General features: G+C 39.1%; 1 protein-coding gene across 5 annotated transcripts in view; it reads right to left on the reverse strand.

The window, feature by feature from the left end:
• Ecr (ecdysone receptor) overlaps positions 1-26,356 on the reverse strand; it is a 233,166-nt gene that overhangs the window by 8,171 nt on the left and 198,639 nt on the right. For all 5 annotated transcript variants that reach the window (XM_076364575.1, XM_076364576.1, XM_076364574.1 and 2 more), the window contains 3 exons: positions 2,041-2,450; positions 844-1,101; positions 161-536 (listed from right to left, as the gene is read on the reverse strand). In XM_076364575.1, the coding sequence (XP_076220690.1) occupies positions 161-536; positions 844-1,101; positions 2,041-2,450 (1,044 nt within the window). The remainder of the gene's footprint in view (positions 1-160; positions 537-843; positions 1,102-2,040; positions 2,451-26,356) is intronic.

Raw genomic sequence — 26,356 nt, forward strand, 5'->3', positions numbered from 1 at the left:
GTTGTTTTATCTCCCTTTCAAGTGGAAAGTTTGACGTTGTTCTGTAGGATACTTTGGAGAACAGGTGATCAAAGGGACCTCAAACTTTAATTGGTAGCAACGACCAGCATCTCTGAGGACACTGGGGCTAAAGGTGAATTAGAGACTTATTCAAGCTCACCTGAGAAAATGACAATGGCGGTTAACAATGCGTACTCCGCATTGCTCACTTTCAAGGCGTACATCTGCCTGCAGAAATGCAGGAGGTCCTCGATCGTCTCGCCCATGTCAGCCATCTTGTAGAGCTCCTTCGTGTACGACTGATTGTTGGCGAATATTATGCTGTCCGTCTGCACGTCGTACTTTCTCGCCATGCGGAGCATCATCACCTCGCTGGAGCAGGCTTTCAGCAGGGCGATCCGATCCTCGAGCAGCAGTTCGTTGAAGCCGGGCAAGAACTTCGAGGACTCGACGATCAGCTGCACCGTCAGGATCGTTATGTCCGTGAGCAGCCTGTATGTGTAGTCACTGAGATTCTCTCCATCCGACGGTTCGTTCTACAATTAAACGAGTAACGATGTGTATATATTCTGATTAAACGACCAGATTAATTACTACGAATTTAGGCAAACGCTATAATTATACAGTGGCACTCGAACGCTTTGTGTTCCCTTAAAGACCCGCGTACCACTGTATTTTTTCCTCTCTGTAATCACCCATTCAGTATTCGCAACGCGACTATAGGGTGGTTGCTCTGACGGTGGGCGTGGCTAGGCCCCGCCCACCGGGCTCGCGACGCGGTGGGGCTAGTCACGTGGCTACGACCAGAGACTTCTCCGCTAACAGGTTGCTAACTCCACTCACCGTGATCCTTTTCAGGTTCTCCTCGCTGGGCTGCTCGTACGTATTCTGAAAATACACGAGCCTGTGTATCAGCTCCTCCTGTTCAGGAGTGAGAGACTTCACGTAGCTGGAGGGGCTGACAGGGGTTAGGATGCCGCTGCTGCCGGACGTGGACAAGGCCTCGGCTTCCGCTGGCTCGATCTTCACGCCCATTTGGTCGCCGCGGATCCCACTGCTCGACGAGCCGTTCATCGTTGTACTGTTCGGGTTGTCCTTCTCCTGCGATCAAAAGCAGGTTCGACAATCAGAAACTGGACAATCTTAATCCCTTACCGTGATTCAACGAGTTGATAACAATTTCGACAACACGAATGAGATATCGGTTGTCATAATTATGGCCCGGATTTTGACCGGTTAATGGTATGGCAAGGGCTTAAGCCATTGTCCAATTTATTTTTCAACTGTGATCGATACAACTTTGTTAGTAATTATTTACCGAAAAAAGAGAAAAATGGTTTTAGGGCCGCGATTTCCAACTTAGGAGGCGTGGCTCCCGAGGGAGGCGCGGTCTATTGCCAGGGGAGGCGCCAAAATTTGGAATGTTCATGATTTCTCAACCAAGTATCTATGTCTTTTCAATAATTATAAAAGAAAAAAATTAGCTGTGAATCATTTTGACCCATCTCGTAATTCTAGTGTTAACCTTTTGAACTCTGTAGGCTCCGATATTGTACCAGTTATAATATTAAATATTTTAATGAATCTCAAAGAAACTACCCTAAAATTAAATTCCCCACACATCCAAATTCTGTACTAAGAAGGAAAATAAAAGATCGAAGAAATGTTATAGCATTTCTCATTTTCGCCAGGAATACTATAAAAATTAATTGCAGTTGCTGGTAGATCACAAAACAACCTGAAGTGCTAAGGATTAACCCTTTGCAAACGAAGATTCTTCGAAACCTCCAGCAGATGAAGTTGAATTATATATCGATTGCTTAAATAATAGAAAGAAGGGAAATTATACACTGATCTCTTACTGTTTGAATAACTGAATCATTTGTTTGCGATTTACTTATCCAAATATGGAAATTTGATCTTGCCGAGATGTCGGCATTCGTCCGCAAAGGGTTAAAAGCTAAGCAGCCAAGGAAAACAGATTCTTTTTAGGGAGGCGTAGTAGCATGAAGGTTAGAAACCATTTTAGGGGATCGTCACCTTCTGCGCTTTCTTCTCCTTGCGCTTCACTGCGCACTGGTACTCCGGCACAACGCACTCCGGCCTCATCCCGACGGTCAGACACTTCTTCAGCCTGCACTCCTGGCACTTGCGCCGCATGTACATGTCGATCTCGCAATTGTTCCCGTATTTACACTGGTAGACCGCGTTCTTCGTGATGCTGCGCCGGAAGAACCCCTTGCAACCCTCGCAGGTCAGGGCGTTGTAGTGGTAGCCGGACGCGCGGTCCCCGCAAACCAGGCACAGCTCCTCCTGCTGCCGCGGCGTCGGCCCTTTCTTCTTCCTGGCGTCGCACCCGTCCGCCCCGCCTCCTCCACCGCCTCCTCCGCCTCCTCCGCCGCTGCTTCCATACCCGTTCAAGGATCCAGGCTGCGACAGTTCGTCCCTACCTGCGGTCACAAATAAAACGCTGCGTCAATGGGGGTTCGTGAATTTGTCACACTCGGAGCATCGATCGTTTCATCTTAATACCAATCTTTTAAGGTAGCAAGCAATGCGATGGCTGGGTCAGGCGTGACCCGCCCTGTCAAATTGAGCATTTGAATGGTACATTTGTTTTTTGTGTATCTAAGATATTGTAAGAATTATGTACATTTTAATAAAATGGGGAATCTTAAGGAAGTGTTAACAAAAGTTATTTTATTATTGTCTGTAGGTTCATTCTTGTTTCTATGCTTTAGTAATTGTTTATTCACGATTAGATATTAGTCACTATTCATTATCATGGTTCGATAATTTCTGAAAATTGCCAGTGGATCTCTCGTTCCACGTTCCGACCGTAAACACCAAAAAACGAACGCTCTTTCTGTTTGACGAGTATATACGTCACAAAGTATTAAATGTTCTTCCTACTTGACGAGTATATTCGTCACTGAACGAACGATTCCTATCATCTTGCGCTGAATATCCTATACACAACTCTACCGAAAATTACCATCATTAAACGACGAGTATATTCGTCACGGGAAAGGAAATTTCCATTATTCCGCGACGAGTATATTCGTCAGGAGAAAAAGGATTACCGTCATTACACGAGTATATTCGTCACGGGGAAGAAAATTACCATTCGCCCTCAACGAGTATACTCGTCACGAACGTTTAATAGGTAGATACTCCAGAACTCTGCTGTTGTGGAATAGCTCCCTCTCGCACTGGACCCCTCAATTTGTCCGGGCGAGTTCCTCGCGAGGTTTCCGGCGATTACGGGACGCGTTATGCGGTTTGTGCACGCGTGTAACACCCGGTGACTCGCTTCGGCCGCGAGGAAACGGGTTCCAGTAACCTACGTGGCGACATCGCCTCTATTACCCTCTTTATCCGTGAAACCCGTCGAATGGAACGCTGCTGCCGCCGCGCGTTAGAAGTCACGGTCGGTGAAAGTACGCCGTGCTGCACGCGCGCGCCTTCTCTCAGCGAAGCGGAATCGAACTCGCCGCGGATGGAAGCCTCCGCGACTCGCGCGCGAAACCGACTGTGAGATCAGGGTAACCGGCATCCTCCGCTCGAAACGTTTCCGAACGAAGCCAGCGAATTCTTCGCGGCCATTCTAACAACCTTATGAACTCTATTCAACACCTTTGCACTCCAATGCTGCCTATTTATCTATTTATTTATCCAAGAATATTTGGGACTCATTGAAACGTCACCTTTAAATGGTACAATTGTGATACTACAAATGAATATAGAAAAAATTGTTAAAACAGATAGGGGTTGCAATAAAATGTCGAGTTTGACTCAACATAGGATTGCTAAGGGTTAACCCTTTGTACTCCGAAGGTGCCTCTCAGTCACCACTTGATTGGTGCATCAAAATTGTAAAATTTCGTATTTAACCCTTTGTACTCAGAAGTTTTTTACTTGAAATATTCAATACTTTCCGATTAGATGTAGACAAGATTCTTTAAAATGAATTTATCAAGAAATCACACATAAATTAGGGAACAAAGCTATTTCCTTTCAATATTTCACGTATTGATGCAGTGTACAAAGTTAAATGGTAAATACAAAAGTGTCTAATTTCACAGTGTCAAATCATCTAGCGTCTGGGAGTTGCCTCTCGACTGCAAAGGGTTAACATTAAGTCTTGAGTAATCTGTCAATACGTGAAATGTCGAAATAAAATACCATTGTTCCCTTTATTTTGTGAATAGATTCCTCGGTAAGTTATTTTAAAAAAATGTCATCTATATCTCGTAAAAATAAATTGAATATTTCCAGTGACAAATTTTTGGAGCGCAAAGGGCTAGAACTGCCAGGTGAGTCAACATGACTTATTTCTGATTTCTTCGTTTATAATTACTGAACATTTACAGACACTTCTTCGAAACATTATTAACCCCTTGCCTTATAACGTGTCAGACTCGTGGCGAATATTTTCAATATGATTTAACAAACGTAAATATTACTCGATTCATTGGAATTTAAAGTAACCATCATTCTTCTGTAATCAATTATTGACGAATTGAATCGTTGTAAATCTAGTGTTAACAACAAGACGAAAATAATTGGAAACGAAATTTCTTTTACTGTACTTAAAAAAATCATATTCAATCAAAAGCTTCCACAACGATATTCGATCTGACGATCTCTGATTTGTAACCAATGGAACATTTAATCCCTTTAATTACTTGGCTCGTATGTAAAGAAATGAATTTCCTGTCGATTAAACGGGGAGCCAGTGATTTTTACACCTAACGGACGGAGGAGCTGAAGAACGACGAGAAGAATGTTCTTATTGGTTGCAAAAAGTCGAAGGCAGTTTCTGAACGCCGCCGGGTAGAGACGCTACAGGACGGCCACCGAACCTCACCCGGAAGTACTGATCGCCGTGAAAACATCCGCCTGGAACAGTGAGACACTGACCGTGCTAGGTGGTCACTCGGTTATTACCCCTTCTTCATGGCCGAGGCAACTCAACTGGCAATCCTTTCGCGTGTGATAACTTAATTCCTGCTCGTCTTTCAGTCGGTTTGCTTTCGCCGGGAAAGTCCCGAGCCTGTCCCCGCTCTGTTTCCCTAGTTTCAGGGACTTTTCATTCTGTAACGCTGTCACTAGACTGCCAATCCTTATTTCACCCTCTTGCACTACGATTTCTTTACCAATCGTGCTCAGAGATATTTTATTGTTCATAATTCATCAGAAAGAGGAAAATTCTGCATTTATTTTGTGTACGTTTATTCCGAAGTATTAGAATTAACCCCTTGTTTTACGGTGAGACTCGTGGTATAGATTTTCAATATGATTTAACCCTTTGCACTCGAGAAGTGACTCCGTCACCACGTAATTCGATACAAGAAAACTATGAAGTTGAATATTTAATATTTCAAATTAAAGTTTGCACTGCAACGTGAAATATATAAATAAAACACCTTTGTTGCTTAATTTATCTATGAATTATCGTTAAATTAGTTTCAAACAATATGACCTATATCTCGTCAGAAAATGTTGAATATTTCCATTGAGAAACTCTCGAGTGCAAAGGATTAACAAATATATTATTTAGTTCATTTGAATTAAAAGTAAATATAGGTATAATGTATGCTTAGAATTTTTCTCTTTTTCCAATAAATTTTTAATTACAAAGTAATTAAAACGTAGAAGTGCATAATTAAATAAAAATTATCTACTAAACCTTTATTATATACTAGTGTGTAATGTTAGGATATTGTAATTATTTTATTATTGAGATTTTTACTTGATTCAACAAGCAGTAGAGAAATTTAAGCATTCCAAATAAAGGAACATAACTAGATTTTTGTAATGGAGTATATTCATTAGAAATATGTCAATCAACACACAAGTCTCTTTAGCCGTATTGAGCAGAGTTGAGAAAGAAATCATAGGTCAAGGGGTTAATGAAAAAATAATATTCAATTTGGACTTGGAAGAGTTAAGTGATATTTATATTTGTACATTCTATTTGAAATCTTCACCACAAGTTTCACACTTTATTGTAAGACAAGGGGTTAATAATCAAAATTCTATTAATAATTTTATTATAAATTCTTTTATTCGAACGATTATTCAGATTAAATATTTCATCTGTCATTTGCTTTGTCCCTTTGTCTTGAATAATCGTATTTCAGCAGCCACGCATTTGGGAAATAAATCATTTGTCCGATGAAATTTTTAGTCATCTGTGAATTCATTCTTCTGTGAATGATTTCCCAAGGAATTCCTTTCTTTGTACTCATTGTGTATTTGATATTCAGTTGGCATTTTGTAGATTGTTAAATAATACTCATACGTTTCATACAACTCAAATATAATATTATTCTTCTATTATTAATTATTATACATTGCAGCAGAGATTAATATACGATATGCCTCTAAATCCGTCCATTTTCTTAAATTATTAATAACAAAGTAGTTGTATCGATCATAGTCGAGAAATAAATAGCAAGGCAAGGGGTTAATAATAGCAAAATAAATTTCACGTGTGCAGTTGCGGGGAAAATAACATTGCAAGGGGTTAAGAATCACTGCGACGCGCCGTTGGAACGTTAGTCCACCGTGGAACCGCTGGAACTTCGACGGCAAGTTTCCAAAAACGATCCTCAGCCCGGGGAATCCCCGACAGCGCGCCACGGGAAACCGAGAGGCCCGATAAATCAGCGGAACGGCCCGACTCGGTGCTTGAAAATCGATGCCATAACGAGTTTGTGTACATTTTGGTAAGTAGCACATAACGATCCTATGTAGAGCCGAACGAGCGCATAGCATTCTGGTTTTTCTGCAGCTTACAACCGAGGCCAGGGATCGGCATCATCGAAATAAGCTTTTATTCGCGTAATCATTCGAATGAAATCTTGATTTCGTTATTTGCTGTGTAGATTCGTTTCACAAGAGATTATACCAGTAACAATATATGTGGAAAATAAATTATTCGTTATTCGATAATAAATAATATTACATTTGGTAAACAATATTATTATTTGAGAATAATTGGTACTTTGAGATTGTTGGGTTTTATTTGGTTTCATTGTTAGTTTGAACTGAAATTCCTTTGTTATTCTGTTTGAAGTAGTTCTAGTGATTTGGAATTTGCTAGATAATTTTTCTTGATATTTGATGTATGATCTTGAAAAAGATTCTACGATCATCTATTTCTATGAAGTAACTTATATATGATGGTTCACAGGGTGGAAATAAACAAGGTGTATTTTGAAATAGGGTTTATTTGGTTTCATTGTTACTTTGAAAAGAAATTCCTTTGTCAACCTATTTGAAGTAGTTCTATTGATTTGTAATTTGTTAGATAATTTTTCTTGATATCTGATGTATAGTGATCTTGAAAAAGATTCTAGGATCATTTATTTCCATCATGTTTCACAGGGTGGAAATAAACAAGGTGTATTTTGAAATAGGATTTATTTGGTTTCATTGTTACTTTGAATAGAAATTCCTTTGTTATTCTATTTGAAGCAGTTCTATTGATTCGCAATTTGCGAGATAATTTTTCTTGATGTATGATATATGATGATCCTGAAAAAGATTCCAGGCTATTTCTATCAAGTGGTGGCTCATATATGAAGACGTTTCACAGGGTAGAAATAAACAAGGCTTGAACGACAGCCTTACGATCTAACAGGTCTTGTGAAATCATTGTTTCTCGTGTTCCACGGTTACGCAACGCGACACCTCCGTCCACATGATGAACAGGCACGCGATGCAGATGACGCCGAGAACTGCATCAGCAATGAAAATATGAATAATCCAAACGGAATCGAAACAGTAGGACTCAGTCCAAGAATCAGCAGGACGAAACAAATCCAAGTCACTTCTAAACAAAGTATTCCACGAATCCAGTCTTAATGAATGCAGGGGATGAAATAAAAATGGCTACCATTGGAGCTTAACCTATAAACAAAGCCCACTCCAAAGAATAAAAATCATGACTCCTAACTGATTTCCCCGTAAAATCCACACACAATCATTCAACTATTAATCACTCCAAATGAAAAATCATCCATTCACAAGTCAAACAGATTAGTCCCATTCCTACCATTTCAAATTTCAAAGCGTTCAGCCCGTCACAATATAATCAAATCCACCAAATCCCATAAAATCGAATACAGTCAAATGTCTCAAACAAAAATCACTCTCAAAAATCAAAACCCCCTAACACCTTCATCACCACCCCTAAAAATCACCCTAAAATCCTCCACCAAAAAGAAACAACAAAAATATCATCTTCACGTGAGAACGTGCTAACACGATTCCCGATAAACCCAAAAATCATCCCAAAATCCTCCATCAAAACAGAACAACAAAAATATCATCAAAAAAGAACAAAAATATCATCTCCCCGTGAGAACGTGCCAAGATTCTCGATAAATCCAAAAATCACTCCAAAATCCTTCATCAAAAAAGAACAACAAAAATATCTCCGCGTGAGAACGTGCCAAGATGATTCCCGATAAATTCGACGCATCCCGATAAAATTCGAACGCGCGACAATAACATCGCGTTCGAACTATATTTGCTCGGTGAACAGCCCGTCCGTCCGTTCGACGAGCGTGTGTATACGTGGCGCGAAAGAGAGCGAGCGAGAGAAAGAGAAAGAGACAGGCTCTAGAGCGCGGCTCGACGTGGCCCGGCTGTTTCTATACTCTACGCAGCAAGGTTTCCGTGCTAGTTAGTAGCTCTCTCACGGCAGAGCAGTGAGCGGCCTTGACTCTGGCTCGCCGCGAGTGGATGCCTGTGTAGCCACAGGTACACTGCCTATACACGTTCCCTTGCACGTGTCCTTCTCGTTCCCCCGGCACCGCGACAGACAGCGAGTCTTCGCTTCTCTCTTCACCGGCCAGCGCGCGTCTCGTCCCCCCCGCCACGCCCCTCGGAGCACCGTGCTGCGAGAGACCCCTCCCCCAACGCCCCGCTGTTCACTCTCTCGCGACGGATAGGTCTGTCTCCGTCGCGCCCGCGACACGCGGGTCCGCCCCTCTCCGTCTACCGGAGCGCTCTGTCGCGCTCCGCCGAGAGAGGAAAGCTAAAACGGGCCAGTGAGCAACCGCTTCACTGCCGAGAAGGCGAGCCGCGCGGCTTCCTCTCAGCGGCCCCTCGAACGAGGGAAGGAGAACGGAGACGTGTCCTGGGATAGAGTTCCTTTGAGGTTGCGCGCGAGCGAACCTTCTCCGCACGGACTGTATAGCCTGTTTTTTGGACGACCGGCGCTGGCCACATGGAATATCTTTGAGAGCCTCTGGCAATGGGGATTGGAGTTTTGTGATTGGAAATTAGATTTCCTTTTTGGATTTTGGATTTTAATATAAAGCTGCTGGTTTGGTTACTGGTTTTGGTATTCGCTGGGAACGCTGGATAATTTCAGCGTTGCTTTGTTATTTGGAAATCAATTGGGCCAGTGGGGATATAATGCTGACGGTTCAGGAATTTTTGGTATTTCGTTTGATGATGCTCTGTGAGTAGGTGAAATTGTTAGGATTGCTGAATTTTCAGGTGATATGATTGTGACATTGTTAGGACAATAAGAAGCTCTGTCGAATGGGAAATAATTTAAGAATCTTTTTATTAATCAATATCGAGAGAATGATTGCGTAAATATTTTATGCTCACAGATCAAATGGTCAGGTGGAATTAGCTCTAGTTTTTGAGACTCTTTAATTCACTCTTTCTGTGGTTTAAGGAAATTTTTCTGCTTTTTACTTCGCGGGGTTGATCGCTTCGGCGAGTGAATGGCTCGGTTAATGGAAATTCGAGGGGCTCGGGAGCAGCAGGCACGCGGCCCTGGTGACTACGAGGCTGGGACAAGATGGACGACTAGCGGCACATCGCTCTAATGCCGGTGACTATCATTGAAGTCTCCGGAAATCTTCGCGCGCTGCCACCGGCTGGCAGTCGCGATTTTATTCACGAAATATCGCAATCCCAGTTCAATCTTTATTCCCGTCACATTTCACGGGGACTCCGGGAAATTAAAATTCCTTGGCGAATGCGATTTCGGCATCGCGGGTGCTGACAGCCTAACGATTTCGACGAACCTGACGACTTCATCGACGAAACATTCCTTCGTCGAACTGAATGCTGAAAATTCTTTTCGGTCGTGTTAGGGTTCGGATAATCGAGGTATTCCTGTGTGAGGATCTTGGAAACAAATTCGTCACCGTGGAATAATTATAATATTCATGATATGGCAGTTATTATAATCATTCCTTCGTCGAACTGAATGATGGAAATTCTTTTTGGTTGTGTTAGAGTTTAGTCGGATAATCTTAATATCGCTGCATTAGAACCTTCTTGGAAGCTCGTCACCGTGGAATAATTATAATATTCATGATATGGCAATTATTATAATCATTATACTAATTATTATAAATGATTTAACGCTATTAACGAAAATGGAAAGGTGGTTGAATCAAAATGAGCCATAGTAGAAGTCAGTTCTTGAAGATTATTCGTCCTAGAGGAATAATTACAATAATTAATTATAATAAGCTATAACAATAATTATTATAAACTATCTAACAGTGCTAAAGTAATAAAAGACTGGGTCAAAAAAGACCCATAGTACTGTTAGATCCAATAATCAAGATCCTATCACACTAGAATATTTTCAGAGACAAATTCGGGATAATCATAATAATCAATTATAATAAACTATAATAATAGTCACAAGAATATTCATATTCCAATTGCTCCAATGCTTACATTAATTATTACAAATGATTTATCACAAACTACAACAGATAAAGGCGAATATTGGGTCAAAAAAGACCCAACCGAGTAATCAAGCTTTCAGTGCATTAGAACCCTCTGCTCGCAGACTAATTCGTCGCCGAGGAACGCGAATAAAAAGCGACAGAGAGCCGGGGAAAAAAACGAAGAAATGGAGGAAGAATGTCGGGCGAGCGCGAGCGCGAGCGCGAATGGAAACCTTTTTTTCCCCCGTGCAACTGCGCCCATATTTATCTCGCGATTGCGAATATACAGCCGTTGCGTGTTTCGCCTCGGCCGTGCTCGCTTTTTTCCCTTCCTTTTGTTTTCAGATCTTATCGAATCGCGTACCGTGACCGGATATGACATCCATTAGTTACGTATGCGGCCGCGTGTATCGCTCGGACGACGGACAGCGCTGGGTGCCGCCATTCGAAGGAACCCGCGAGGGCAGGGCAAGGTCGCCACGCCAATTTCAACCGGCTAATTGCGATTTTTCGCGAGATCGCGATCGAAACTAACCCTTTGAACACTCGGGGACAGTTTCTGTCGTACGAACGTTAGAATACTCGGCAGGTAACGTTTCTTTCCTGTGAACCATTTCGATTAACCCTATGCAGACGGAAATTCCTTGAAGTATTGAAAGCGTTTCCTAAGGGAAATTAACCCTTTGCGGAGGAACGTCGACATTTTGGCGAGATCAGATGTTCATATTTGTAACACTAAGTCGCAAACAAATGATTTAATAACTAAAACAGCATGAGATCAGTACGTGGTTTCCCTTTTCCAATGATCTAAGCAATCGATATATAATTTAGCTACATCTGCTGACGGTTTTCTGTATTTCAAAGAATCTTCGTCCGTAAAGGGTTAAATTGTACGTCGAAGTCTTAAATGTCGCAGAAGAGAACTAATCACTCTTTTGTTATTTGAACGGATCAATTGATTGCAAAACTTCGTATTCGGAATATGAAGGCTTGATGTTAAAATGGCATTCGTCCTGGAAGGGTTAAGAGGCGACTTATAATTAGAGTCAGTTTCGGAATATTATTTTCGTAATAGTGTACACTATATACAGATTTTTCATGGTAATTGTATCTTTTTATTTGTTTGTTTGACTTCGTCTTGGAATTCATGTAATCGAAACATCTTGGGGTTTACGAATATATTTTAGCGCTTGTGCCGCTACTTTTAACGCGTAACGAGTATACCCGTGGAAAATCTTGACATGTCTCTATGACGAGTGTGTTCGTTGCAACAGAAAATCTTGGTATTTCTTCGTGACGAGTATACTCGTCGAAAGCAGCCAACTGGTTCCTCGAATCTAGCGTTAATAAACAAACGATTGGGGGGTCCGGAGGCAATAGTTTCGATCAGCGAGTCACGTCACGATCGATTTCTTCGGTGTCCATTGAAAAATCACGGCACACAAAGGGACAATGGACAACTGGCCACGAAGACGACGAAGACGAAGACGACGACGAAGACGACGACGACGACGACGACGACGACGACGACGACGACGACGACGACGACGACGACAACGACAACGACAACGACGACGACAACGACAACGACGACGACGACGACGACGACGACGAAGAAGAAGACGACGCGGAGGTAAACGAGAATGAAGAAGGACAAAAACGAGCACAGGAAATCCATGAATCATCGACGACGAATTTATTTTCGTTGGAGCGATCCTACGCAACGTGGACGATTTCGAAGGCCTCGGGAACTCATTTCGTATTCTCCGAGGACCGCTCTCGCATGTCGAAACATCGCCGGGGAGGATTTTAAGAGGGTATTTCCATTCGTGGTTCGACGATTTTAGACGATTCGCGATACGAAATGTTGTCGAGCTAATGTATTACAGATCAAGGGTTTCGTGCGCATGTGCTTGGTAAATGTTTCGGTGTGACATGGAACTGTGAGTTTTATGTTGTCGGCCTTTGTCATTTATTGGTTGCTATTATTTATTATCAATATTCGATAGTATTACTGTTATTATTATTATCCATAATTACTACTATTTTTATTATTTATCATTATTATTAGTTATTACTACTACTATTACTGTTATCATTATTAGTTGTTACTATTATTAGTATTATTTATTGTCATTATTAGTTACTACTATTACTATTATTGTTATTAGTTGTTACTATTATTAGTATTATTCATTGTTATTATTAGTTACTACTATTACTATTATTACTATTACTTGTTACTATTATTAGTATTAGCTTTATTTATTCTCATTATCAGTTACCACTACTATTAGTATTATCCATCATTATTATCAGTTACTAATATTATCATATACTGTCATCATTAGTTACCATTATCCTCATCTATTAATCACTACTATTATCACTATCATCAAATAAATTACTTCGCCTTCTCCGATACAACTCCCACTAACATCTATCACCCTATTCCGCATTCCCCATAGACCGACAATCGCCTCACGATAAAAACAACGGACACCTCTGTCCCTCAGCTTACACAAAACATCCCATCATCCTCCCAAAAGATGCCATCAACGTTCCATCGAAAAACCAACGAGCACTCGCAGTGAAAGTTATTAAAGCTGAATTACCTGCAAGCTAAGTGGGCAAATTATCTTTAAATTATCGTCGATGCAAATCACGGGAAGGCGAATCAAGGTCAGCCCGGGTCACGAAGGGTTAATTTAATCGTAATTCAAAAGTCCTCGAAGAAAAAAAAAGAGAAAAGAAAAAAGAAACACGGCGCCTTTCAACGAGAATGGCCCCTCGAGGCACCGTTCCGCCGTTCGATTCGCTTCGCGAGACGCCGGTCCGCGAACCGACGCCGGCTGCGGCCTGCGAGAGCCGTGTCCCCGGCAAAAACGATCATTTTCCCAGGGAACAGTGCTCGTTTCCGAGTAATGGGAGTTAATGGAACAAAATCATTCCCAATGTTTCCATCGCGACCGCCGATCCATCTGAGCGTGACATTGCCCGGCAACGCGGTACAGGATTCATCCTTGAACCGGAATATGGCCGTCGCCGAGATATCCATCGACGATTTTTTACACGGACGTATATACGCCTATCGAGGAACCGATTTACACGGAATATCACCGTGTACATCGGAATCGCGGATCTTCGCACGTGGAACCGTGCAAATCGAAAACGAACGAACCCTGGATCATTTGGTTTGTCACAGGTTTCACTGGATTCGTCGAGACGTTTCTATTCCAGAATTCTCAACGATGTCTTTCATACATTGATAATCTTGTTGCATTATGCCTATTAGATTACTTCGAAATGTATCACTCTATATAGAATGGTTAACAAACAAAATTAGTGTACATATCGGTGTAAGATAGGTAAAAACAGAATTCATCGCAGGAGACTTTGCCAAATTTCTGAATTCTTTTCCAGCGCAAGTCGTTAACCCTTTGAATGTGATGACAATTATTAAAGTACGCGATTAGTATACGCGTTTCTTAGCATTATTCGATCTGGTGAAACCGAGGAATTGCAATTACGATTATCGCAATATATTTAATTGTTTGAATTAAGATAAATCATCGATCTTCAGATGAGCAACCGAATATTTCGCCCACAAGGAATGTTTCGGCTGAGAGAACTCAAAGGGTTGACACTAACACTGAGCAGCTGATTGACTTTTTGAAATTTATAGGAGCTCCGAGAGTGCATCTGTTGAGATTTTAATTGTTAAATTAATTTATTTAATCATTCATTGGAGGAACATCTGTCGTCTTCTTAATAATCGTAGGGAGGAACCAGGAATTGTTTATTTTGACTACCTGGTAGCGTTAACGTAAAATAAAAGTAAAATGATAGAAATATATTAATTCATTAGTTCGAAAGAATATTTTCTGCGTCTCATTAGAAAATTTCGAATATTTCTAAAAACTATCGAATAAGGGTTAATTCTTTCAAATCTAAATTAGAATATTATTTGTCTATTATTAATCACGATGCTGCAGAGTAAACGTATATTTAGAATAAGCTTAGAATTTGTTTCTAACTAATTACGAATAGTAAAATAGTCCCGTTGACCGCAGTTGCGAAAGAAATTACAGCGCAAGGGGTTAACAACGGTACTGATTCTTCACCTGCAGCCAATAAATGGCAATTTCGCTCGGTAGTTTAATATTTTCTCAAAATTTTTGTTCAGAATCGAAGCGAACGACGGTGTGGTTCGTTTTCAACGAGAGACTTTCGCGAACACTTTTCCCGCGCGCGCCCGATTTACTCTGGATTTGCAAGCCGATGTCGCAGATCCTCGGGACCCTGTTACGCGAAAGTCGCCACGCGGACGCACCGGATACGGTACTTTTACCGGAGGGAATGCCATCTTCGTACCAGCACAGAGAAAACGCTGACACGGTCCGACGTGGCAGCGCTTCCCAACCTGTGAATCCTTGGGAACTTAGATTGTATACGGGGTGTCCGGAATAAAACAATTGTAATATGATATTTTCGGAATTTTAAATCATGAAATAAAACAATTAGAATGTGGTACTTTCAGGATTTTAAATCATGAAATAAAACAATTAGAATGCGGTACTTTCGGAATTTTAAATCATATATGTGGTGTCCGGAATAAAACAAGTATAATATGATACTAGGGATTTTAGATTTATCAACATGGCGTTCAGAAAAATTATTGCAGCATGGTCCGCAAGATTCTGGATCATATATAATGTGTTCAAACAAAATATTACAATATGATCCTCGAGATCTTAGATCATATGTGCCCAAAAATATATTAGAATATGGCCCCAGAGATCTTAGATTATACATAGAGTATACAAAAAAGAACATTGCAATATGATTCTCGGGATCATATACAAGGTGCTCAGAAAAATATTACACTATGATCCTCGAGATCTTAGATCATAAACATGGTGTCCAAAAAAGCACCATTACAGTATGATAAAAAGAATCACACAAAATAGAAGGACTCATTTTAAAGCATACACCTTCTACTTCAACAACATTAAGTTACTCTCCCCAAAAAATTGCCGCATAACAAATGAAAAAAGTAAAAATACTCCGCAAACTCCAATATTTTTATCGAAATTCTAACCACGACAATCTTCTAGCTACAAATTTCCCCCTTTCCAACGAGTACTTAAAACATTCTGTACTTACGAAAGTTACGACTGTTCTAAGAACCCAATAATTTATCTAACGATAACACTCCTACTGGCATACAGTCTACTTTCCAGCGTGAAACTTGCAGCCAGGAGATTATACTTTACTCAAGGCCTACACTCAAGTCTAAAAAGAAAACGTCGGATCGTTAAGCACCTTGTTCGAGCCTCGCGTGAACTTGAACCAGACAGTCGTCGATCTAAATTGGACGTGAAACGAAGGTACCTGGCCCAAAGACGTTTCATTCAAAAGCTGCGCTGACCTCGAGACGATGGCAAACCTAATTAACACGGATATTAACCCCTTGTCTTATAACAATGTGTCGAACACGTGCTGGAGATTTTAAACAAAATTTAAAAAGCATAAATATTAATCTTTGCGAATACAAATCGAATAGTACTCTTCTGTTTCGAATTGTTACATATTCTATTCTCGATAAATTTTTAACCAGTTAACACGTTGACTGCCACGGTGGTCACCAATCATCGGAACTTCCAAATTGCTGAACAATTACAATAAAAAACTTGATTTCAAATAAAAATATTTAGTAACATAAGTAGCTAGTAATATGACTACTGTATTAGTAAATCATTAATAATTATTCTCAATACCATTTGCCTTTGTGATTAAAGAATAAGTATTGCTATTCAAGACGCTAGAAATTCTCGTGGCAGTCAACGTGTTGACTGTGTTTGAGTATACACGTCGTAAAGCTTGACATGATACTAATTCTTTATGAATTCTTTATTTTCTCACATAAACATGTAATTCTTTCTTTCGCTTTGATCTTTCATTAAAATATACTCTGCGTGCGTTCGACGAGTACACGCTCTATTCTTTTATCTTATTGCGCAGAACGAGAGGTTTCTCCAACTAAATTCATCATAGATGAAAAAGAGATCGTAGGTCAAGGGGTTAACTGGTCACAGGCGACACGGGGGCAATATATTTGCACGGTTCGTTTGAAAACCACGTTCGGATTGATACCAAAAATGGCGTGGACGCACGGAACGTCTTGGCCCCCGGAAACTATCCGCTAACGCGATTGACACAGCGAAGCATACCGAAGGTGCCGCAAGCAGGTGCTGAATATAGACCGGCGTATTTTAACCGTGGGTAGTCTAATTACTTCTCTTGATAGCCAGCCAATTCCAATTTATTTTCACCTTCCAATTCGTTGCGAGTCGGTTTTGCGGAGGCTGCGGGGCTAGCTTCCATCTACAGTCGGGAGGTGACTTGTGTAGCGGAAAGGTTGCCTTGGACTGGCAGAGGTCAGCATGTTGAAATTATAGATTGTCGATTGTTTATTATGTAGAATAGGGTTGTCTAAGTTTTTAGTTATCATGGGTCTCAGTGGAAGACGGATTGTTATGGGAAAGTTAATTGATAGGTTTGATGTTAACCTTTGTACTCCAAAGGTGCAGTTACCACTCGATCGGTGCATCAAAATTGTAAAATTTCGTATTTAACATTAAGTCTTGAGTAATCTGTCGATACGTGAAATGTGGAAATAAAATACCATTGTTCCCCTTATTTTGTGAATAGATTCCTCGTTAAGTTAGTTTAAAAGAATGTCATCTGTATCTCATAAAAATAAATTCAATATTTCTGGTGACAAATTTTTGGAGTGCAAAAGGTTAAAGGTAGTAGCAGTTTAGCTACCAATTATATTGTAAAAAGAATATAGAGAAAGATTAACTGATCAATCAGATGAATTCATTAATTAAACGATGTTTTAGTAGTTGTTTAAGGTATATTATTTCTCGTCTGTATCAACTCAAGAAATTATTTATTTACCATTCTCATTTCAAATAATCTTTATATGATCATATGTTTATTATCTCAGTTTAAGAATTATTCCCATTTTTTGTTTAACATTCTGATTTCAGATAAACTTTATATGACCTTATTTATTATCTCAGTTTAAGAAATTGTTTCATTTCTTTATTTGAAATAAACTTCATATGACCATATATTTATTGTCTCAGTTTCAGAAATGATTCCCCTCTTTAGTTACCATTTCCATTTTAATTAAAAAATGCCCAGCTTCGGTTAGAATACATACAATAATTTATTATCCTAGTTTCAGAAATGATTTCCCTCTTTAGTTAATATTTTCATTTCCATTAAAAGATTGCCAACTCCGATTAGAATACATATATTTATTATCATAATTTCAGAAATGATTTCTCTCTTTAGTAACCATTTTCATTTCCATTAAAAAATGCCCAACTCCGATTAGAATAAAGTTTGAACCGTTTCAAGTTGGGAGACACTGTCTCCACAGGTTTCTGATATCGTTCCCCGTGTAAGTAAGTACGTGGCTCGTTACCATTCCACGCACCGCTCACCAACACACGCGGCACGCCACTTGACGACCACCGACGACCCACTTCTCCTGTTTGGCCGGTCGTTTTGTTGGTCGACGCTCGATCCGAAGCGGTTTTCCCGCGTCGGGGAAAAGTCGCGACGGATTTAGCGAGCGAACGAGATCGCGATCGATCCGATCGCGTTGCTCTTGCCATCGTTTTTATCGTTTCCGCCGTGAAACGCGGTTAAAGTCTTATCATTTCAGATCGGGGGTTGAATGAAACCATTCATGTCTCTAAGTTGAAACTTATTTACCCAAGCTTTGGATATTTTGAACTATTTTCTGCAACTTCGTATATTAAGAGCTTAATTTTTGTTTCAAAGATCAATTTTAATAGACATTTTACATTTAATCAATATTTTGCGAGATATACCATTGAAGAAATATTTAAGAGTGAAAAATGAAAATTTGGAATGTCTTTTATTTACCATTGTTCGACGAATTGACAGCAGAATAAATGCAATGAGGAAGAATAACTAAAAGTTCCATTTTCATCTATGAACTTTATGTTTTTGGGAGCAGAATATTCTGGTGCAATCCTAGATTTCTAAATTATATTCTTTTCAAGAATATTTCTGAAAATCACAGTTACAGAAGCATCATGAATTTAAACGAAACGAACAAATTCGATTTCAACATGGCAATATAATAAATCAATATACTAAACCTAACTAGAACCTTTCCTATCTTCCCACAAAGAAATATTCCATACTTCAAACAATCTCGTTCAGGAAATAAAAGCTATCCAACACATCACTATAATAAATTAAACCACCTAAATAACAGATACAACTTATTTCCAACGACTAACAAAATAACTAAAACTTCCTTCAATGTTCTCCAAAAGCAGCTACCAATACTCAAAAAAACCTTCCCAAAAATTGATTAACCAGTTATTAATAATATAAATACTGTAATAGTAAATCATTAATAATTATTTTCAATATCATTTGCCTTTGTTATTAAAGGATAAGTATCGCTATTCAAAACGCTAAAAATTCTCGTGCCAGACAACGTGTTAACTGTGTTTGACGAGTATACACGTCGTCGTAAAGCTTGACACGATACTGATTCTTTCAGCGATGAATTCTTTTTTTCACATAAACATGCAATTCTTTGTTTCGCTTTGATCTTTCATAAAATATATTCTACGTGCATGCGTCCTGCGTTCGATGAGTACACGCTCCATTCTTTTATTTTATTGCAGAACAAGAGGTTTTCCCAACTGAATTCCACAGTAAACTGGTTAACACGTTGAACGCCGCACGATTAAAGCAAAATACACAAAATAGAAAAAATATAATATCAAATTTCATTGAATTGCATTATCATTATTACATGTTCATCTAGCTGAATTCCACTGCATTATGTAGTATTGTTTATAATATAGAAATGTTTTCAAATAATCAACGTTTAATCGAATGAATTACAGTAATTCGATTTGGTCGGTGGTCACCGGTGACCCCCACGACATTTAACGTGTTAACCCTTTGCACTCGAGAGGTGCCTCACTCACCATTCGATTTCATACAGTAAAACCATGAAATTTGTTATTTAATATTATACCCTGTATAATGCATCGATTTGAGAAATATTGATATAAAATAGCTTCGTTCTTCGTGCGTGTGATTTCTCTTCGAGTTAGTTTCATAAATTGTCTTGATGCCATTAGGAAATCTTGAAATATTTCTACTGAAAAACTTCCGAGTGCAAAGGGTTAACATAATCGAGGTCTTCGAGTACCTTGAAATTTCGCGCGTCGAGGATCGAAAAAAAAATCACGCGATTATTAGACTGCGGAGGGAAATTGGTGTCGAGTATGGTAACGAGGGAAGTCCCAGAAGCCTCGATTTACACCAAACTCGACCACCTTATAAGGATCAACCTGATACACCAGATTACAGCGGCTAGACGTTCCTTCTACGCGATCGAGTCTCTTCTTTCCCGAGTGAGAGTGACCCACTGACCTCTTCCTGCCTTTCTCCGTCTCTCTCCCTCTCCCTCTCTCTGTCTCTCTCTTTCTCTCTCTCTCCCCCTCGTTCTCTTCTCCCCTGTTGGCCCTTTTTTCCCTCCTCCTCCCACGAGACTCACCTTGGAACACTTCAACGAGATTACACGTGTGGAAAAATGAAGGAAGCAATCACCTTTGGTATTTCCTGGCCTCGAGCAGGTGGCCACGCCATGAATTCGTCCATTTTTCGGAGAAACATTTACAGATAAAACTGAACCCTTCGTGGTTCGAAGATGATTCTTTGGAAATTGTGATCGTTTTCTGGTGAATCGATATTCTGTTAACGTAAAGGGGAAGTTTATATGAAATTAAATATCTTCATAGTTTAAATGTTTCGAATTTTGTAGGAGTTAGAATATAGAAATATTCAATTGTATATGATTTGTATATTATAATAATATTGTAATATTATTAAATGATTATTAGAATAGGATAGTGTTAGGTACTTTGTGTGTTAATTCGTTATATGACGTTTAAGTTACCATTCGTTTCTAATATGGGTTATAATCAATTTGAATTTTTATATTATTCCTATGAAATAATTTGTAATTTATATTGTTTCCACGTTATAATTTCTACCATGTTTATATTGTAATTTATATTATTGCCACGAATATTTATTTCACAGCAACGAGACACTGAAACGGTTTCACGTTCGAAAGGTACCATTCGATGTCGTGATCCAGAAAAGAGGGAAACAGAAATTATTCTGTAAGTCGTGTCACGACTTTAATGAAAAGTCTTTCGACCCAAGGAACTTGCTCGGTGCCTCCGTGCGACGACGTCAGGAATTTTTCCAGAAAGAAAATGGCACTGTGTTGGCTAACAATGCGAACAGAAGCTTCAGCGATGTCAATTGCTCGCAAATTGCAGAGTGGTGCACGATAATTGCACCAAGCTCAACCGTTTCTGCTGTTTCTGTGTTGCGAGAGGATTTATTACGAGGCAACGTAAGAGAAATATTTGGATTTCGTTTCCTTTAGTTCAGGAACCCTTTCCGCTGCCATCATTATTAACGGACGGCTGAGCAAATGAATTTACACGTTGAATAAGTCAAATTCGGCCGACACAATTTCGTCCCTAAATTCACCGATGAATTTCCAATTTTTCAATTAAGAAATTTAATGTAACAATAGGATTATCTACTTGAACTGACCTTTTCAAATTTCTTTATAGAAACTAAAGAAAATTTCCCAAAGTGTCTGCTCCTTTTCAGTAATTGTCGAAGAAAAAATCAGAAATGGGTTCTGACTATTTTGGTAGTTGCAGTGTTCAATCTGGATTATTCAATCTTCATGCACAAAGACAACAATGGCACCTAGAGTTAAATCCTCCAAGAAATCTTTGTCTTCTCTAGTATAAACGTTTACCATTTTCTAGTATGATCTCAATAATCGCTCGGTAGTTGCTCAATAATTATAAACTTTGTCCCTAAATTCAACAATTGCTTTCCAATCTTAAAATTCAGAGTTTTAAATCAATTTTGATTAAATTTTCATAGGAAGATGGAGACGTTTTGTAACCAGAATAAACTTAAATCCTCAAATAAATCTTTTTCTTCCCTCTTATACTCGTTTCCCATCGCTTTCTGCTATAATTTCAGTAACAGCTCAAAGTATCCAACGAATGTAGCCATCGATACGCGAGCGTCGCCGAAAATCCGCGAAAAAAAGGGAAAATTACCGGCGAGAATCGCTGTTGATGTCCGAGAAGAAGAAGAAGATGATGAAGAAAATCGAGCATCAAACTCGTTTCGCAATCTCGCAATCGCGATGCGTAATTCCTTGCGACCGGTGACGAAAGTTTCCGAGTACGCGGCGCGGAATGTGAAAGGACGTAAAATTTCTGCACGTTTCGCGCGGTTTTGTCGCTGGAGGGACCATTAATTTGCGTGCTGTTTGCTCGTCCGATTCGCATGTCTGGCTGTTTCGAGAGGAACGCACCCGGTAACGCGGGAATATGTGCTACGAGAACCATCGTTGCCGATCGGTCGACCGTCTCACGAAATCTGTAACGCCAAACGCTACTTTTTCAAACAAATTCCATCGTTCTGTAAGAAATTGTCATCTCCAACCAGATATACGAGCGCAAAGGGTTAACACTTTGCACTCGGAAGTTTTTCACTAGAAATATTTTAACATTTTCTGATGAGATAAAATCGATGTTTTGTGAAACTAAGTCGACGAGAAATCACGCGTACATTGAGGAACAAAGCTATTTATTTGAATATTTCTCAAAATGATGCATTATAGGAAATATAATTAAATATCAAATTTTATAGTTTTTTACTGTATGAAATCAAGTGGTGAGTGAGAGTCACCTCTCGAGTGCAAAGGGTTAAAAGTCGATCCATTGTCAACGAAAATCGAAATTTTTCTGACGGTAGTACCAATGTCGAAGCAAATATATATTTTCAAAGTTATTTCTCTGTACGTGATTTATAATAAATATATGGATATTTGCTTCTTCAAGATATTTTTCAAACAGGTTACACTATTATTCTCGATATTATTAGGAGAATCGTTTATACTCTCCACAAAGTGGAGATCTATCTATTTTTCAAATGCATTTTAAAGAAAAGGTAATAATACAGTTATCGAGAAAACAAAAGAAATTCAGAGTGCAAAGGGTTAAAATTCTACGTTCTCTTTTGTTCACTGAATTTTCAACTCCCACATTGTCCGATTAATTTTTCCAATTTTCATTCTTACTGTTGTTTCTGTTTCACCAACAATTTATCATCTAATTCGTTTATCTCTATTTCCTAGTCAGTTATTTGACTGATTACTGGAGAATTGCCAGTACGGTTAATGTTAAGCTTGTACTCGACAAAAGCGTCGGGAGGGTTAAGTGTGTCGGCGGCGGAGGCGATTTTTACGAGAGCCGTACGAATGAGTTTCTTTCTCGGACGCGCTCAAGGGCCGGTTCCACGCGTCTAACGGTTCCTCGTCGCCGAAACCGTGTGTCCTGACCGGGCCGGAATATATTTACGAATGTTCTAGCGCGTGTTGTCCGTGGGGCCCGTATTATCATCCGGTTCGGTATTCGATGACCCATTTCGAGGGGGACGAACCACGTGCGGCTGGTGGAAGCCCTACAGGGTCCATGACTTTTCTAACCGATATGAATGACAGTCGTGGAATTGTGAAATAATATAAATGTATTAACCCTCTACGGGCTGAATTTTGTTTCGTGATTACAACAAAATTTACGCAGTATGAAATTAATAAATATTAACATATGCACACAAATTAAAAATGTATTCAATAGTTTTAATAGTTTTATTAAAACGAATATATTTTGTAACTTTGAAGTTACAATGGCGTTGAACGTAAACGCCTGCGTGTATAAAAGTTCAAGTTGATTAATCATTTAATGTCATCCGTCATTTTGCAATAAAAAATTAAATAAATCAATTTAACCTAGTCTACTGACGTGTGACTTCAAAGTTACACGGGCTTATAGAGGGTTGATATATAATATAAAAAATAATATAAATGTATTATTTTTATTTCATGATTCACGACTCCGTTAACCCTTTGTAGGCCAATGTAACTTTGAGGTCACATATCAGTATATTGGCAATTAAAAAAATTTTTTAAATTAAGTGAACAGTTAACTTAAAACATAACATGAAGAAACATAAAACGAAATACCAACATTAAAAAAAAACACTTACAAATAACTATTAAACAATACAAAACAAAAGAATCATTATTTCCCACTGCAAAAACATTTCTACCACCTATCACCAACAACCAATCCCTCGCCAGTTACCAACAAACAAAATGTTCCATCAGCCGATTCGCTACAATCGAAAACACTTCGGTCAAAGAATAAAAAATAATTATCATCCCATGACTCTTCTACATTTTCATTAGAAAAGTCACGGTCCCTGGTTTCCCCTTTTCTCAGCCAACAAAGGCGAACACACACAGAGACAGACACACAGAAAACACACGCATATCCCTGAACAAAGTTCCCCGGTCTGCCTAGCGGAGGAGAGGTTGCTCATCGACGCGTGATGTTATTTTCATCTTACGCTTCTCGGGTTTATTGCATCCGTGTGACGTCTGTCGGGCACAGGTACCACGTACACCGGCTTTAAATAACGCTATGCGTCACGTATATGTCGGTGCGATGCACGCGGCCGAGCTATTGTGTTTTCGTTTGCCGCCGCCACCGCCACCGCCGCGGCCGCCGCACGATGAACCGGAAACTGGGTCACGGTCCTCCCGGCTTCCCTGCCCGCACCGTCAATGATTCACGGCTTCTCGCCGAGAACTGGACATTCCGAGGGTCGAATCGCTCGAGCTTTCGATTCATTAGGAAATTACTATGATCTCAAACAGTTTCGCCCGCCACTTGACTTGACCCGAGAAAATGATAAAATTAACCCTTTACTCGAGGGGCGCCTTACAGTCACCACCTGATTCGACGCAGGAAACTTATAAAATTTTTAATTCAATATTAAACCTTGTGTAATGTATCAACGCATAAAACATGGAAATAAAATAGTTCTCTCTTAATTGTACTAGAGATTAACGGAATTTAATTGGGTATCTAATGTTGATGTTACTTAATTTGATTATTTCATTATTGGCTCATAATTGTAAATAATGCAGTTTATTTAAATGCAATTATAACGCATGGATAATCCTAACCTGTAGATAAGGAAGAATATATTTCAGATTAAAACATTGACACTTCAACACTTTATTTGACAACGTTTGGCACACACTAATATTGTGATTCAATGTGACATAATCATATTATAAATCATTACAGTTGAAATTAATAAAATAACAACTGTCTCACAATTATTTCGCTAAGAATAATTCGACAATATTAACAATATTTAACAATAATAAAAAATAGAAATTTATTGCAACAAATTTACTTCTAAGATAAATACATTGTGAATAGGAAAATAGTTTTTCGCTTCTCTCCATGTACAATAAACAATTATTGTACCTATAAGTTTTATTAACTTATTTGCTTTCCTATAAGGATAATGATTCTACGAAACAGCGAGAAAAATGGTCATCGACAACATTTAAATCACGGCCTCCTCGAAGTGGCTGGAGAACGGAATTTGAAATGGGACTGATTAATGCGAAGATTAGAAAGGTTCGACTGGCCCAAGGTGGAATTTTGAGTGATCGTTTGCCCATAAGGAGATTAGAATTTCGATCGAGGCCTGTTAACGTTTAGATTATAGGAATTTAAAGTTCCCCGTAGCGGGGGAGATCGGAATTTGGGGCAGGGGAACTGGACTTTAAACTTGATGACCTAAGTAGGCGACTGAGCGGTTCAGAATTGGGTAACCAAATGATCGGACAGGCGAATAAATTAAATTCTGATGCGAGCAACCGCATAAGCAAAAAATAAATCACTGATATTCCGTTAAAGAAACTGAATAAATTTGATTTTCATCTGAGCAACCGCGCGGGCAAAAAATGAATCACTGATATTCCGTTAAAAAAGGTCCGGGTCACTCGTGACCCACGCCTACATCTTTTGCTGAAGAAAATATCTGGAACTGTTTGAGAAATGTGCTTTCCATTGAATACTGTCTTCAAATTTTAATGTTCAAGTTTAGACTAATTTTCTTTTTAAGAATCAATTATAATATGGAGTGAAGATAATTTTGATATTATATATATTGACTCAGAAGAAAAAGATTGAAATAAAATCCACTATTTCAGAAACGTCCAACCAAATTTCTAAAGTAAAAGAAAATGCATTCTGTCGTGTTACAAAGCAAAAAACTATTAGCCCAGCAGGAAAAAAGAATATTGAAATAAAATCCAATATTTCCAAAACGTTTAACCAAATTTCTAAAATAAATGAAAATACATTCCTTCGTGTTACAAAGCGAAAGGCTACTGGCCCAGTAAGAAAAATGAATTGAAATAAAATCCACTATTTCCAAAACGTCCAACCAAATTTCTAAAGTGAATGAAAATACATTCCTTCGTGTTACAAAGCAAAAGACTATTAGCCCAGCAGGAAAAAAGAATACTGAAATAAAATCCAATATTTCCAAAACGTTTAACCAAACTTCTAACATAAATGAAAATA

Source organism: Nomia melanderi, chromosome 2 (assembly GCF_051020985.1).
Source record: "Nomia melanderi isolate GNS246 chromosome 2, iyNomMela1, whole genome shotgun sequence".
Lineage (NCBI taxonomy): Eukaryota > Metazoa > Arthropoda > Insecta > Hymenoptera > Halictidae > Nomia > Nomia melanderi.